The sequence below is a fragment of the Marmota marmota genome, unplaced genomic scaffold (genome assembly GCF_001458135.2).
Source record: "Marmota marmota marmota unplaced genomic scaffold, marMar, whole genome shotgun sequence".
NCBI lineage: Eukaryota > Metazoa > Chordata > Mammalia > Rodentia > Sciuridae > Marmota > Marmota marmota.
In genome coordinates, this window is record NW_026000068.1 from 8116576 (window position 1) to 8129433 (window position 12858).

At 35.6% G+C, this 12858-nt stretch overlaps 1 protein-coding gene across 1 annotated transcript in view; it reads left to right on the forward strand.

Annotated features, from left to right (window-relative positions):
* Positions 1 to 12518, forward strand: part of Marchf6 (membrane associated ring-CH-type finger 6) — a 71040-nt gene extending 58522 nt beyond the window's left edge. The window contains exons 23-26 of the mRNA XM_048814197.1: positions 1877 to 1966; positions 4946 to 5078; positions 7353 to 7488; positions 8737 to 12518. Of these exons, the coding sequence (XP_048670154.1) occupies positions 1877 to 1966; positions 4946 to 5078; positions 7353 to 7488; positions 8737 to 8827 (450 nt within the window). The 3' untranslated portion in view covers positions 8828 to 12518. The remainder of the gene's footprint in view (positions 1 to 1876; positions 1967 to 4945; positions 5079 to 7352; positions 7489 to 8736) is intronic.
* The last annotated feature ends 340 nt before the right edge of the window (positions 12519 to 12858 follow it).

A 12858-nucleotide genomic window follows, 5' to 3' on the forward strand; every position in this document is an offset into this window, starting at 1 on the left:
AAAAAAAAAAAAAAAAAAAAAAAAAAAAAAAAAAAAAAAAGAATTGAGGGGAAAGATAAATATCTTCTAGGAGTAAAAACACAAAGATAACAGGGCTTCTGGAAGGGAAAGATGTAAGCAACATTGAAACAAATGTAGAAAATTTTAATTATATTGAAGAAGGTTGAAATGTTTTGATCACATTTGATGATATTAAAATCAACAAGACAAGATGGAAGAGAAAAATATATATCTGGGTATATTTTGGCAAAAATCTAAGAATAAGGAGAAATCTTGAAAGCTTCAAAAAAATTATACTGCTCTTGGACCATTTTTTCTTTACCCTGAAAGCCATAAGATAGAATTAAAGAGAATTAAGAGAAAGGGGACAAAAACCAAACTTCTTGTACCCAAACAAAATACCACTTGTTTCACCTGGCAGGATGAGCATTGATGTTTGAGGACATGCAAGAATTCAGTATGTGTTTCAACTTCTCACTTCTTTTAGGAAGACACATATTACTATTCAGTCAAACCAGTAAATTGGAGCGTTGACCTCAAGATGGTGGACAGTGAAGAGACTAGGCAGGATGAGCAAAATCTACTCAAAATGACACATGTGTTTTCAGTTGGACATATAGCTGCAGATAAATGCATGAGGGAAAGCACAGAGAGTATATACTCAATACCAATAGTAGTTACTGCTGGAGAGAGATTGAGGTAGCAGTAACAGAATACTCCAGCCTTCTTTGTAACGTCTTCACTTTTATATAATAGATCTCAGTGTTATGTGTTACATTTTTAATGTATGTATATTTTTAAGATAGACCAGGTTATGAAGGGCTATATGTGCCATGTTAAGGATTTCAGAGTTATAAGCATGAAATCTATCTACTTCTAGGATCTGATGTACATTTTAAGAAACAACTTGGTGAGGGGAAGGAATGGTAAGCACTTTGGCTAGCTGGTGGAGAGATGAGGTTGGCAGGTCAGCCAGTGGTACCATGAGGAACTTGATGTGCAGTAACACTGGGAATGAAAAATACAGTTCAGCAAGAAAACTGCAAATGCTCCAAGCTCAAAGCTGTGAGGCTTTGGAGTAGTTTCTTTAGGCCATTCTTGTTTCCATAGTCTTATTTTGATATATATTAGCTCAGTCAAACCAGTAAAGCAGCGTAAGGATGTTTTTTTGGTGTTCGGTGGACACAACATCTTTGTTTGTATGTGGTGCTGAGAATCGAACCCAGGCCGCACGCATGCCAGGCGAGCGCGCTACCGCTTGAGCCACATCCCTAGCCCCGGATTTTTTTTTTTTAACCTTTATTTTACTTATTTATTTTTATGTGGTGCTGAGGATCGAACCCAGGGTCTTGCACATGTGAGGCGAGCGCTCTACTACTGAGCCACAACCCCAGCCCAGGATGGTTTGATTACATAAAATCATAGTAGGCTGATGTTATGGCTCAGTAGTAGAGTGCCACTTAGCATGCATGAGGCACTGGGTTTGATCCTGAGCACCACATAAAAAATAAAGACATTGTGTCCACCTAAAACTAAAAAAAATATGTATATATTTTTTAAATAAAAATAATTATATCATTTTTTATTTGATTACTGAGATCGCCATTAATGTTTAGACTTAGTTTCTATTTTTCTTGGAAAAAAGATATAGATCAAAGGATTCAAGGATGATTTTTCTCAGGAACACTAAACTTGGGCTTTTGGAGAAAACCTCCCTGGATTTTGCAGTATATGTTAATCTTTCGGCCAAATTGTTACCAATTCTGTAGAATTTCTTTTTTGAAGTGTGAAATAAGAGAAAATTGTATTGCCTTTCTGCCAGGTTTACTGTTAAAATAACAACAAAAAATGTGTTAAATGGTTTTTATTATCCTAGGACTGGGCACTTGGAGTCCTGCATGCCAAAATCATTGCAGCTATAACGTTGATGGGTCCTCAGTGGTGGTTGAAAACTGTAATTGAACAGGTAAGCAAGATCAGTTTTGAGAAAGATATATTGAAATGGGTTTGTGATTATGTTTGATTAATTAAGCTGTTTATGTGTCCACTTTCTATTTTCTTTTAACCCGTTGTCTTCCAAGTTTCAATTCTGTGGATATTTAAAAAAAATATTGACACAGATGTATTAATATAGGTTGGAAATTGTAATCTAGGCTTATTATAGTCTTTATTACCATTAAATATAAGAATACAGATTGTTCTATGAATAGGACACTGGAAATATATATGTATTTTTTGTGTGTGTGTGTGTTGTGTACACACACTGTTCTTGAAATTAAATGACAAGCTGGTACTAGAAAATACTTTCATGAATGCATTCCATATATTACATATGTATGTAATGTTCTGTTCAGTTGGATTCAGTAAAAAGTAACTTGTAGTAAAAAGAGTGGAACTCTAAAAACATAACACTGCAAAGGTACCGTAAATGGTGTATGTATTGCTCAATTTTAAGTTTTTATAGGTGATCCACATCTGGGAAGATGGGACAGAATGGGTTAATGAGCACATACAACTTTTTAAAGAGGATAGTTTTATTATTAGGAGAGAAAAAATAATTTATGCCCTGGGAAATATGTAATTCTTAAACAGCTTTGAATTCTGGAATTTTCAACAAAGAATATTAAATTTTTAAAGAAGGAAAAGGTCAAAGGGAAAGATTTTGAGATCTAAGAGTGATGTATTGGAGTAAGGCAAATAAAAAACTAGTTTAGTAAAACTTGTTACTGTAGTTTCCTCTGGTATGCCAGACTACAAGGGTCTTTAGTAGTTAACCTTTGTTGTTCTCAGTGAGGGAGACGAGTAGGCTACCTTTCGTCTTTGTGTTCGCTTTTAGGAAAATAGAGGAAGGAAAATAGAGTACTTTCTGCCTGTGCTGCTCAGTTGCCTTCAGCTCTCCTTATACCAAAGAAGTGTAGGTGTTTAGGGGTGGCATATTTTGGTCTTACATACTACCATGAATTTTCAATAGCCACTTTTAAGCCTCAGCTTAAAAGGTTAACCAGTAACATAAAATGCCTAGAATATGTGTCCAAAAATAGAGGCCAATATGTCATACATGCCTTTTCCAGAGCAGGGGTTCTAATGAAGCTTAGTATTATTCATGTTACTAAACCTATAGTAGAGAGAGGAAAGGAAGCCATTACTTGAGGCAATAAGTAAAAGAAAAGACCAGGAAAAAATAGACTAAAAAGGCAAAATGGTTGAATATTCTAGTTACATAACACCTGAGATTATTACTGAATTAGAAACTGAAATAATTTGGTCGTTGGTGTGATCGCCTTGAAAAAAGTAGATTGTGCTCTGATAATCAGATTAGTGAGTATAGTAATTCATTTAAAAAGATGTCTATCTAGAATAGCCAATGTGTGATAAGCTTATTTCTTTAAGCTTTAGTTGTCTAGAAAATGTCCTCAAGGTTAATTCTTCAATCTTTAGCTCAGTGCCAAATAAATAAGGTCTTACAAATGTGCTGCAGTGAAAGTTTGCCTCCCTTTTGATGTATGGGAAGCAAAGGCAGGAGTTCTCAGCTCACTGTTCACAAGAAAATTGGGGAAAACTACCTGTACCTTGAGATTTTGATTCTTAGGAGCAGAGGTTGGGGGAGCAAGGGAATTACTGTGTGTTCACATGTGTCTCCAGAGTACAAACTAATTTAGAAGTCCATTAGGCATGTGAGGGATTGGGCGCCCATGGCAGCATATCTATTCAGGATAGGAGTGTGAGCCAGTCCACTCTATAGTCTCTGGCTGAGACTCTGGCCCTTGCAGAGTTTAGAGATAATAAGGGTTTAATGGAGGCTGTGAAACATCATTGATTTTTTTTTTTTTTTTTGGTAATATTTCACTTTAAAATGCATTATTTTCTTATGGCATGATTGTACATTTGTATGAAAATTGAATGGTTGGGCTTGATGGAGAAATATTGGGATACCCTCTTTTTTAATTATAATGCATTTGTGTGAACTAGGTTTCTTTGGGGGTGAAAGTAAAATTTTGAAGGATTAAGCCTGCTTGTTCTTCAAATCCCTGGTATGGGGTTTGAGAAACACTACATCCTGATTTGTGAGGGACATAATTGGAGGGACATAAAGTGCATTCTGCACTTCATTAGTATTTTCCATTTATTTTCAGGGTTTTCCCACTTCAATCTATTCTTTCCTTTGCAGTCTTTTTCAGTAGAATTTTCTTGAGAAGGTGAAGGAAATATGTTAGAAATTCTTGGATTTTTAAATAAATTAACTGTAGAATTCTTTTCTCCTTTTTTTTTTTAACATAAAATACCTTTTGTTTCTTAAAATTTGATTTATTCAGTTTTTTTGAAACATTTCCTGTTTACATTATTTTCTTGTCACATTTAGATAAAATGAATTGGTTTTTTTTTTTTTTTTTTTTTTGGTACTGGGGATTGACCTTGGGGGCAAGTAACCACTGAACCACAGACCCAGCCCTTTTTATTTTGTGTTTTGAAACAAGGTCAGTTGCTCAGGGCTTTGCTAAGTTGCTGAGGCTGGCTTTGAATTTATAATCCTCTCATCTCGGCCTCCCGTGCTACTGGGATTATAGGTGTGTGCCACTGGGCCTCTTAAATAGTTTTGAATAATAACACAGATCACTCTTACATAAGATTTGTGAAAAAATACTTCAAGTTCTGTAGTATTCAATTGTGTAATTACTGAATGTTATTTGGTACTGTTTTAGTGCAAGGATAGTAAAAATTGTGATTATATTAGTGTTGTCGTATTTCACAATTTGTGGCTAACTGTACAGTGTTAGTAAGTAAATATACTCCTTTTAAAAACTTTCCAGAACAAGGTTTATGTTTATGCTCCACAATTTGCCTTGACTGTAGGAAAAAATAACCAGTTTGAGTCCTTTTGAGTTGACAAATAGCATGGAAGAATTTGTTAAGTATTTTTGTTCTGATTTTTTTCTTATTGTTTTAGGTTTATGCAAATGGCATCCGGAACATTGACCTTCACTACATCATTCGTAAATTGGCAGCTCCAGTGATCTCTGTGCTCTTGCTTTCCCTGTGTGTACCTTATGTCATAGCTTCTGGCGTTGTTCCCTTATTAGGTGGGTAATGCTGGCTATGGAGCTTTAGAGAGCACTTTATTAACTTTGATGTTCTTATGACAAAGGCTATCTGATTTCAAATGCTTTGTTGGTAAACGAATAATCATTTAGCTGGGCTAAAATAATAGATGAAGGGGTTGTGGTTGTGGCTCAGAGGTGTAGAGCACTCGCCTAGCATGCCTGAGGCACTGGGTTCAATCCTCAGCACCACATAAAAATCAAGTAAAGGTATTGTGCCCACCTATAACTAAAATAAATAAATAAATAAATAATTTTAAAACCTAATAATAATAGGTGAAGCTGGGTACAGTGGAACATGCCTGTAATCCCAGCAGCACGGGAGGCTAAGGCAGGAGGATTGTGATTTCAAAGCTAGCCTTAGCAATTTAGCAAGACCCTGAGCAACTTTGTGAGATCCTGTCTCTAAATAAAGTATAAAAGGGGGTGGGGATGTGGCTCATTAAGCTCCCCTGGGTTCAATCCCTAGTACCATAAAAAGAAAAAAAAATTATTTAGAATCTTTAGAATAATATTTTTAATAAAAGTAGATAATTTTATTTTCTAGTTTACTGTTTTAGCTGTTTCAGCTATTGTAGGAATGTCATTGTCTTAATATTATTTTCTGATTAATATGTATTATGTCCTGTCCACTGATAGTATATAGATTAAGGATTACTATTACTATTACTTAAGGATTACTATTTGGTTTTCTAAACCTAAATCTTTTTATATTTCCACTATTAGAATTTTTTATTGTTGTTTTGATTTGTTTTTTATTTTTGCAGTATTGGGGATTGAACCTAGGGACACTCTTAATACTGAACTGTATCCCCAGCTCTTTTTTATTCTTAGAGAAAGGATCTTGTTAAATTGCTGAGGCTGACCTCAAATTGGGGCTGATCCTCCTGTCTCAGCCTCCTGAGTCACAGCATTTCAGATGTGCACCACGGTAACCAACTTTGCTCTATTAGAAGTTTCATTGTGAACCCCATTGGAAAGACTTTATAGAAGAGGGAAATATTAGTAAATGTTTTTTTTTTTTTTTTAGCACTTTTTGGCTCTCTCTAGGTGCTTTACAGAATTGTTACATATTCTTAGAAGAGCTTTTGAAACTGAGTTTATAGAACTGAGTCTTGATGAAGTTATACTTTAAAGAGTATGTGGACAGTTCAAACTCCAAGCTCAGCTGCAGAGCCCATGCTGTTTCCACTGCAGCAGACTCTTGCGGGGTTTGGAATAGTCCAGTTGGGATATTAATTTTCTGATGTCCTTTGAAATATTTCATCTGATTTTAAAGCTGCCCTCCCAAGAAAGAGTTAAAACTCATGAATTAAAGTTGAAAAATATTTGAGTGTTCTAAAAGTTTAAGGAACAGATCTTTTATTAAACATAGTTTTATTTTGTTTATCTTACTTTATTTATATTTTTGGCACCAGGGATTGAACCTAAGGTTGCTTAGCCACTGAGCCACATCCGTAGCCCTTATAATATTTTATTTAGAGATAGGCTCTCTCTAAGTTGCTGATCTCTGTTTTTGATCTTCCAATCCTCCTGCCTCAGCCTCCTGAGCTGTTGAGATTACAGGTGTGCACCACTGCACCCAGCTGTTTTTATTTTTTTAAAGTATAGCTTTAATGTGTAAATGACACCAGCTATTTGTGGAGTCCAAATGTTTAAACTGGAAAGAACTTGAGCAGTCATTTAATCTAGCTCACTTAGGTTGTAGAAAGCTGACAGATCTTGGACTTAGAAAGTTTATCTTGAATACTTGCTGTAGTCCACCCTAGGCCCATCCTCTTCCTAGGGGAAGAATGTTTTTCATTTTTATTGTTATTCTACTCATTCATTAGTTTATTTTCTGTTGCTAAAACAAAATACTTGAAAGTGGGTACTTTATAAAGAAAAGAGGTTTATTTAGCTTATAGTTTTGAAGACTGAAAGTCTAGGATTGAGTGGCCCCATTCATTTGGTCTCTGTTGAGAGCCTCATGGTAGATGGTATCACATATGTGGCAGCACATCTGGAAGAGATCACCTGATGAGACAGGAAGCCAAAGAGATTCAGGGGTCAAGTTCATCCTTGTATAACAGCCCATTTTCAGGAACTAACTCCATGAGATCAGCTTCCAAGGCCAGAGCTCCTAATGACCTAATTACTTCCTACTAGGTCCTACCCCTCAGTACTGTCCACCCATAAATCACTGGGGAGCACCTTCAAGCCATATCCAAATTATAGCAACATACCACTTACAAGTTTCTTCTTTTGGTTTTACAGGTGTTACTGCAGAAATGCAAAACTTAGTCCACCGGCGGATTTATCCATTTTTACTGATGGTTGTGGTATTGATGGGAATCTTGTCCTTCCAGGTTCGCCAGTTTAAGCGCCTTTATGAACATATAAAAAATGACAAGTAAGTCTAGAATTCCATTATTCTGACCACTCTTGTGAAGGTGTTGTCATTTCTTAACTTTTGTGTTTTATATGATAAATCTCAAGAAGGGAAAGAATTCATATTCTGGATATATTTTGTGGTAGGATGTGCTAAGATTGGGTGTAGGACATGAAGGGAGAGTACAGTCAGGTAGAGCCACAGGGAATCTGCAGTTGTCATTTATGGAGCTGGAGAAGTTGGAGAAACTGGTGGTTTGGGGAGGAAGATTTATTTACTTTTCATACCAAATAATTTTTCAGTCTGTTTTCAAATGTTCTGTTTTGACAATAAATTAAATAGTTTTAGATTAAAACAGAACAGAACAGACCACCTCCATTAGACACTCCTCCAGGAGTCAGCATCCAGCCCATCCACTGACTCTTAGCGAGCCCTTCCTGTCAGGGAAAGGGTCTACCTGTGGAGGCTCTGCAGCCTTGCCATTCCAGCCTCAGTAACTCCTGCCTATTGCCATTACATCCTCTCCTCTGTCACATCACATCAGTTTGGAGCACTCAGTATTCTATTCACAGACCATTGCCTCCTGTTACTCCATGTACACTCGGTGCCTTGCCATCTCCCGCTTGGCCTCACTGAAATCTGCCCTTCGGTTTCTCCTTTTCTCTAGAACCAGACCTTTTCACCTCCTACTTTTTTCTTACCCTGCTTTCTGGTGATCATATTTCTAGTCCATTTCCTCAGACCTTGATTTTAAGCTGCTTTTATAAAATGTGAGCCCATACAAATAAATTTTCTGCTTTCATTTATTGTACTTGCCTCTGGCCTCTTGAGTGCCTGAGTTTGAGAACTGCATGTGTGTCACTGCACAGCATCAGAGACCTTCTAATCTTTGTCGTACTTCCTACACATCCCTATGTGGCTCTATGGCACCTGTCTTTCTGTCTTTTGCAGCTGTTCATTCTAGACTCTCCTTTGGTCTACCTACCTATTGAAAGGCTTTAGGGAGGAATAAATTGACCTGATTTACATTAAAAATGTATCCCTTGCTGTTCTTAGAAGAATTTTTTTTTAATTAGTTACACATGACAGTACAATGATCTTGACATATCATACATTTGAATCAGATGGGGTATAATTTCTCATTTTTCTGAGTATACAGGTGGCAGAATCACATTGGTTATGCAGTCACATATATACATACAGCAATTAGAAGGATGTTTTATTTGTAAGATTCTATCAGAGAGTAACCACCCTATGTTAACCACCTAGGTACCTTGTGGGTCAACGCCTGGTGAACTATGAGAGGAAATCTGGCAAACAAGGAACATCTGTGCCACCTCCACAGTCGTCCCAAGAATAAAGTGGTTGTCTCAACTCCTTGACCTTCCCCTTGCCTTTACGTGTCCTTTTTTGTGGACTTCTCGCTTTGGAGATTTTACCCCGTGATCTCTCAGCGTTGTTTTTAAGTTAAATGTACTTGACTTGTGTCCTCAGCATCCAGAGAGTAGCGTGTAAGGCTCTGCTGCTCTTCCCTGCATCTGCCGACATCACTGCTGTCTGAGATCTGTATATGTGTAAATAGAAGTTCCTTGATTTCCCTAAAACCTTGGATTAAACAGAATGTGCATTGTACATCTTTAAACAAAATGTATATTAATTTATTAAATCTAGTTGTCACTTTATTTTGGACCTGCTGTGATCTCGACAGGAAACGTGCCACAGAGCAGTAGTACACAGGCAAGACCTTTCAGTGACGTCTTGTGGAACGCAGTTCTTTGGTTTTCCTAGCAATTCTCACTAAGCAGACTATACATCCTGTCTTTCTTGGCTCTTCACACCTTTCCAGGAACCTAAAAGGAAACCAGTAGAAAGCAGTAGTGAAGTGTCTGTGGTAAGAAAACAGCAATTTTGAGCTTCACTGTCAGTCGTTTTGGGAAGTTATTTTGTATAACACCAAAGCTGTTGTACATTTTCTACTGCCTGATTTTTTTTCATGTGTCTGTGTTTGTAATATTGTATAGTATGTTGTGCTAGGTGAGGAGATTGTTTTTAATTTTGATAATTTAATATTCCTAGTGATCAGCATTGGGAGGTGGGTTTTGTGCTTGTTAGAGGCATGTCTGTACTTAGGAAAAAAAACCATACAAATGAAGATTTTCATTAGTTCCTTGTCCCCCCTTCCACACAACTTTTTGACAGCAGTGGCCCAAAGTGTCGTGCAAGATCATAAATCTCTCACAGAATAACATCACCAACAATATTACATCTTATTGGACTTAGGACATTCTGAGATGCTTTTAAGTATAGATGTGGTCATGGTCTTTTTTTGACAGTGTTAGAGAAAGCTGGTTAGAACACCTAGTCCTTCTGGTGAGTGCATCATCGGGTGAGGAGTAGTGAGTACATTTCTTCTGTGTTTTCATCAGTAAATCCCAAAGTTTCCAAAGCTTTTTTGTTTACAGAATAAAACTGCGAATAAAACCAACTCTATTTGTCCAGAAGGAAGCTGGCTTGAGCTGGCCTTTTAACATAGGAATGTATTTCATTGGAAATGTGCTGTTAACTGTATACTTAACAGACTTGGTTTTCCCTTATAACCAAAGTTTCAAGTTCAGAGTTTGGAGGAATAGAATGGTTGAGCACATAATCCAAGTATTTAATGGTATTGGTTTATTGTAAGGGTAGTGTTTGCATTTGAGTGACAACTTAGAAGTTCTCATAGAAAATGGACAGTGTAGATTTTCAGAAAGTATAAAAAAATTTCTATATAGTATTAAAACTCATAAGTTAAAATCGGATTTTTTTTTTAACAATATGAAAATCAGCCAAAAATAAGCTACAAAAATCAAGAGCAACAAGTTCTGGTGGTTTCATTTTTCAACACAATTCTTCCTTAAATTGTAAGGAAATACTTCAAAATATATTTTAAAACATCAGTATCAAGGAAGAATATTGCTTGACATAGGATTCAGTGTTAACACTATTTGGCACTTTGAGATAGCCTTTTCTCTTGTGTTTGAAACAAGTCCTTTGCTAGCTCTACCTTTACTCGGAAATTTAGTCTTACTATAAAAAGTTGGGAGCATTTTAAATGTAATGCCACCTATCGTTTTGACTATATAAGTTGTTCTCTTGGGGAAAAACAATATTGATTTGGGCATATAACTTGATTATATTAATTTAAGTTTCTTATAATTTTTAAGTAATTTGTAGATCTTGATATAAACTCATTGGAACACATTTTAACAGATCTAGACAGATAATCACAAATGGCTAAAAGTGGTTCATCCTTCACAATTTTAAATCAGTCTTATTAGATGCTTTGTTTAAAAAAAAAAAAAAACACATCAGAATAACTAAAAAAATCACCCTCATGTCACTGGAAAATAACTTTATATTGTCTTATTGAGGAATTCCTCCTAGTTTTGTTGTCATGGTGCTGGGGACAGAACCCAGGGTCTGGCACATGCTAGGCAAATGCTGTGTCACTGAGCTATATCACCAGCCCTCCAGGTTCTTCAGTTGTTTGTTTTTTTTTTGTCCTGTTCTCTTCCATAAGATAAATCCTATCATAAGGAAGGTGTTTTCTGGCTAATATTTACTTGGGTAGCATCCAGATTTTATTATTAACCAATAGTCATAAATATTTAAAACCCATAATTCAGAAGGTGCCAGTATTAGTATTGCTGCCCTTCTTCATGTAGACTTTAAAAAAATACTTTCAGTGTAGTTTTGCTTCCTTTTACATTGGGCTGAAACCGTCTTCAGGGAAGTTTTACTGGGAAAGAAGCCTTTTTGCTTTATTTTTACTATTTATAAATTGAAGACAAATCATCAGCTGGGGTTAGTTTTACATGACTAGTTATCAAAAGTCATGGTACATATTGTACATTTCTTCATTATTAGCAAATTATGTTTGAGTTTTAGATTAAAGTACTAATAGTTGATAAAAACTGAAGAAAAATGCCAATGTGAAATTTGCATATAGCTAGCCTTAAAAAAGCTCCATGTTTTTAAGTTTTAATATTTTTTTTTCCTGTTCTCCGGAGAAACGAAGGAGATGGGATACCTCAATTCCACATGTAAGCAAGTAATTTTTATTTTAACATTTAATATAATTGTTATAAATGTGAAATCTTGCGTTCTTTCTCTCATACAAGTAATAGAGAATAACTTTCCATCAAATGATTTGATCCTCAGTATGTCATCTCTGTATTGGCAAAATGCTACTATTAAAGTGTAATTCTTGAATTTAGGTTGAATTGATGACTTTTTAAACAAAGAAACACTGGACATTTCTACACTGTATTGTGTTTGCAAGCACACACATAAGACTGTAGTGCCATCACATAAGAACACTGGCACTTATAAATACTTCACAAGTTAGCTATTTATTTTCATTTTCAGAATTGAGAATATTAAGCTATTTACTATGATGCTTTTTTTACATTGTAAAATTCCATGATTATGTTTAAAATATTCCTTTAGAATGTTAATTTTTCAGTCATCAAGAAAAGTCAAAACTAAAATGTCTTACCACTAAAGTATTATTAAAAGGCTTATTCGTGGAGATTCTCTAACTTTTTTGATTAAGCTGTTTTGTATCCACCTATCTAATTTGCCCAATCAGATATTTTCTTGTCAGCTTAGTCCTGCTGTGTGTCATCAATTTTGTAAACAACTTTCATGAGTAAGGGCTCCTTTCAATTAATCCCCAATGATATTTTTGGCATTAATATAACAAAGATGAGACAGTACCTACATGTTTTCATTCTTGTCTGTTCTGTATGAGTGCCTCATTTTGTAGTCATGAAAGTAATATAGTACCTTATATAAATAAATGTAATGACTAAGGCCTAGGAATGACTGTTGTAGAAGCTAAATAGAATACATAGTTGTTTGGGATGTCAGTTTTTTATTAAAGTGAACACCTTAGGTACCCATACCAATTTTATGTGTATATATTAAAAAAATGCTCCCTTTTCTATGTGATCCATTTGTTGCCTTCTGAGTTGAGAGAACAAAATTGAATAAAGTGAATGTTAGTTGTAGCCTAGTTTTTTTTTTTTTTTTGCTTTGTTGGAAGAACGTTTTAAAATTATAGAAATGTGAAGCTGGTGCGGTGGTCCATGCCTCTAGTTCCATCTACTGGAGAGGCTGAGACAGGAAGATTGCTTTGAGTCCAGGAGTTCACAACCAGCCTGGACAACACAGTGAGACCCTATCTCAAACATACATATAAAATACAGAAATGTACATTATTAGCCAGCATACATAGATAATCCATATATTTTTAATATTTGTGTAAGAAAAAGTAGCTCAATTTTCATGTGATATGACCTTCCCCTTCTATTTAAACCCAGGTTTAAAAGCATAGTTGGAGAAACTGTA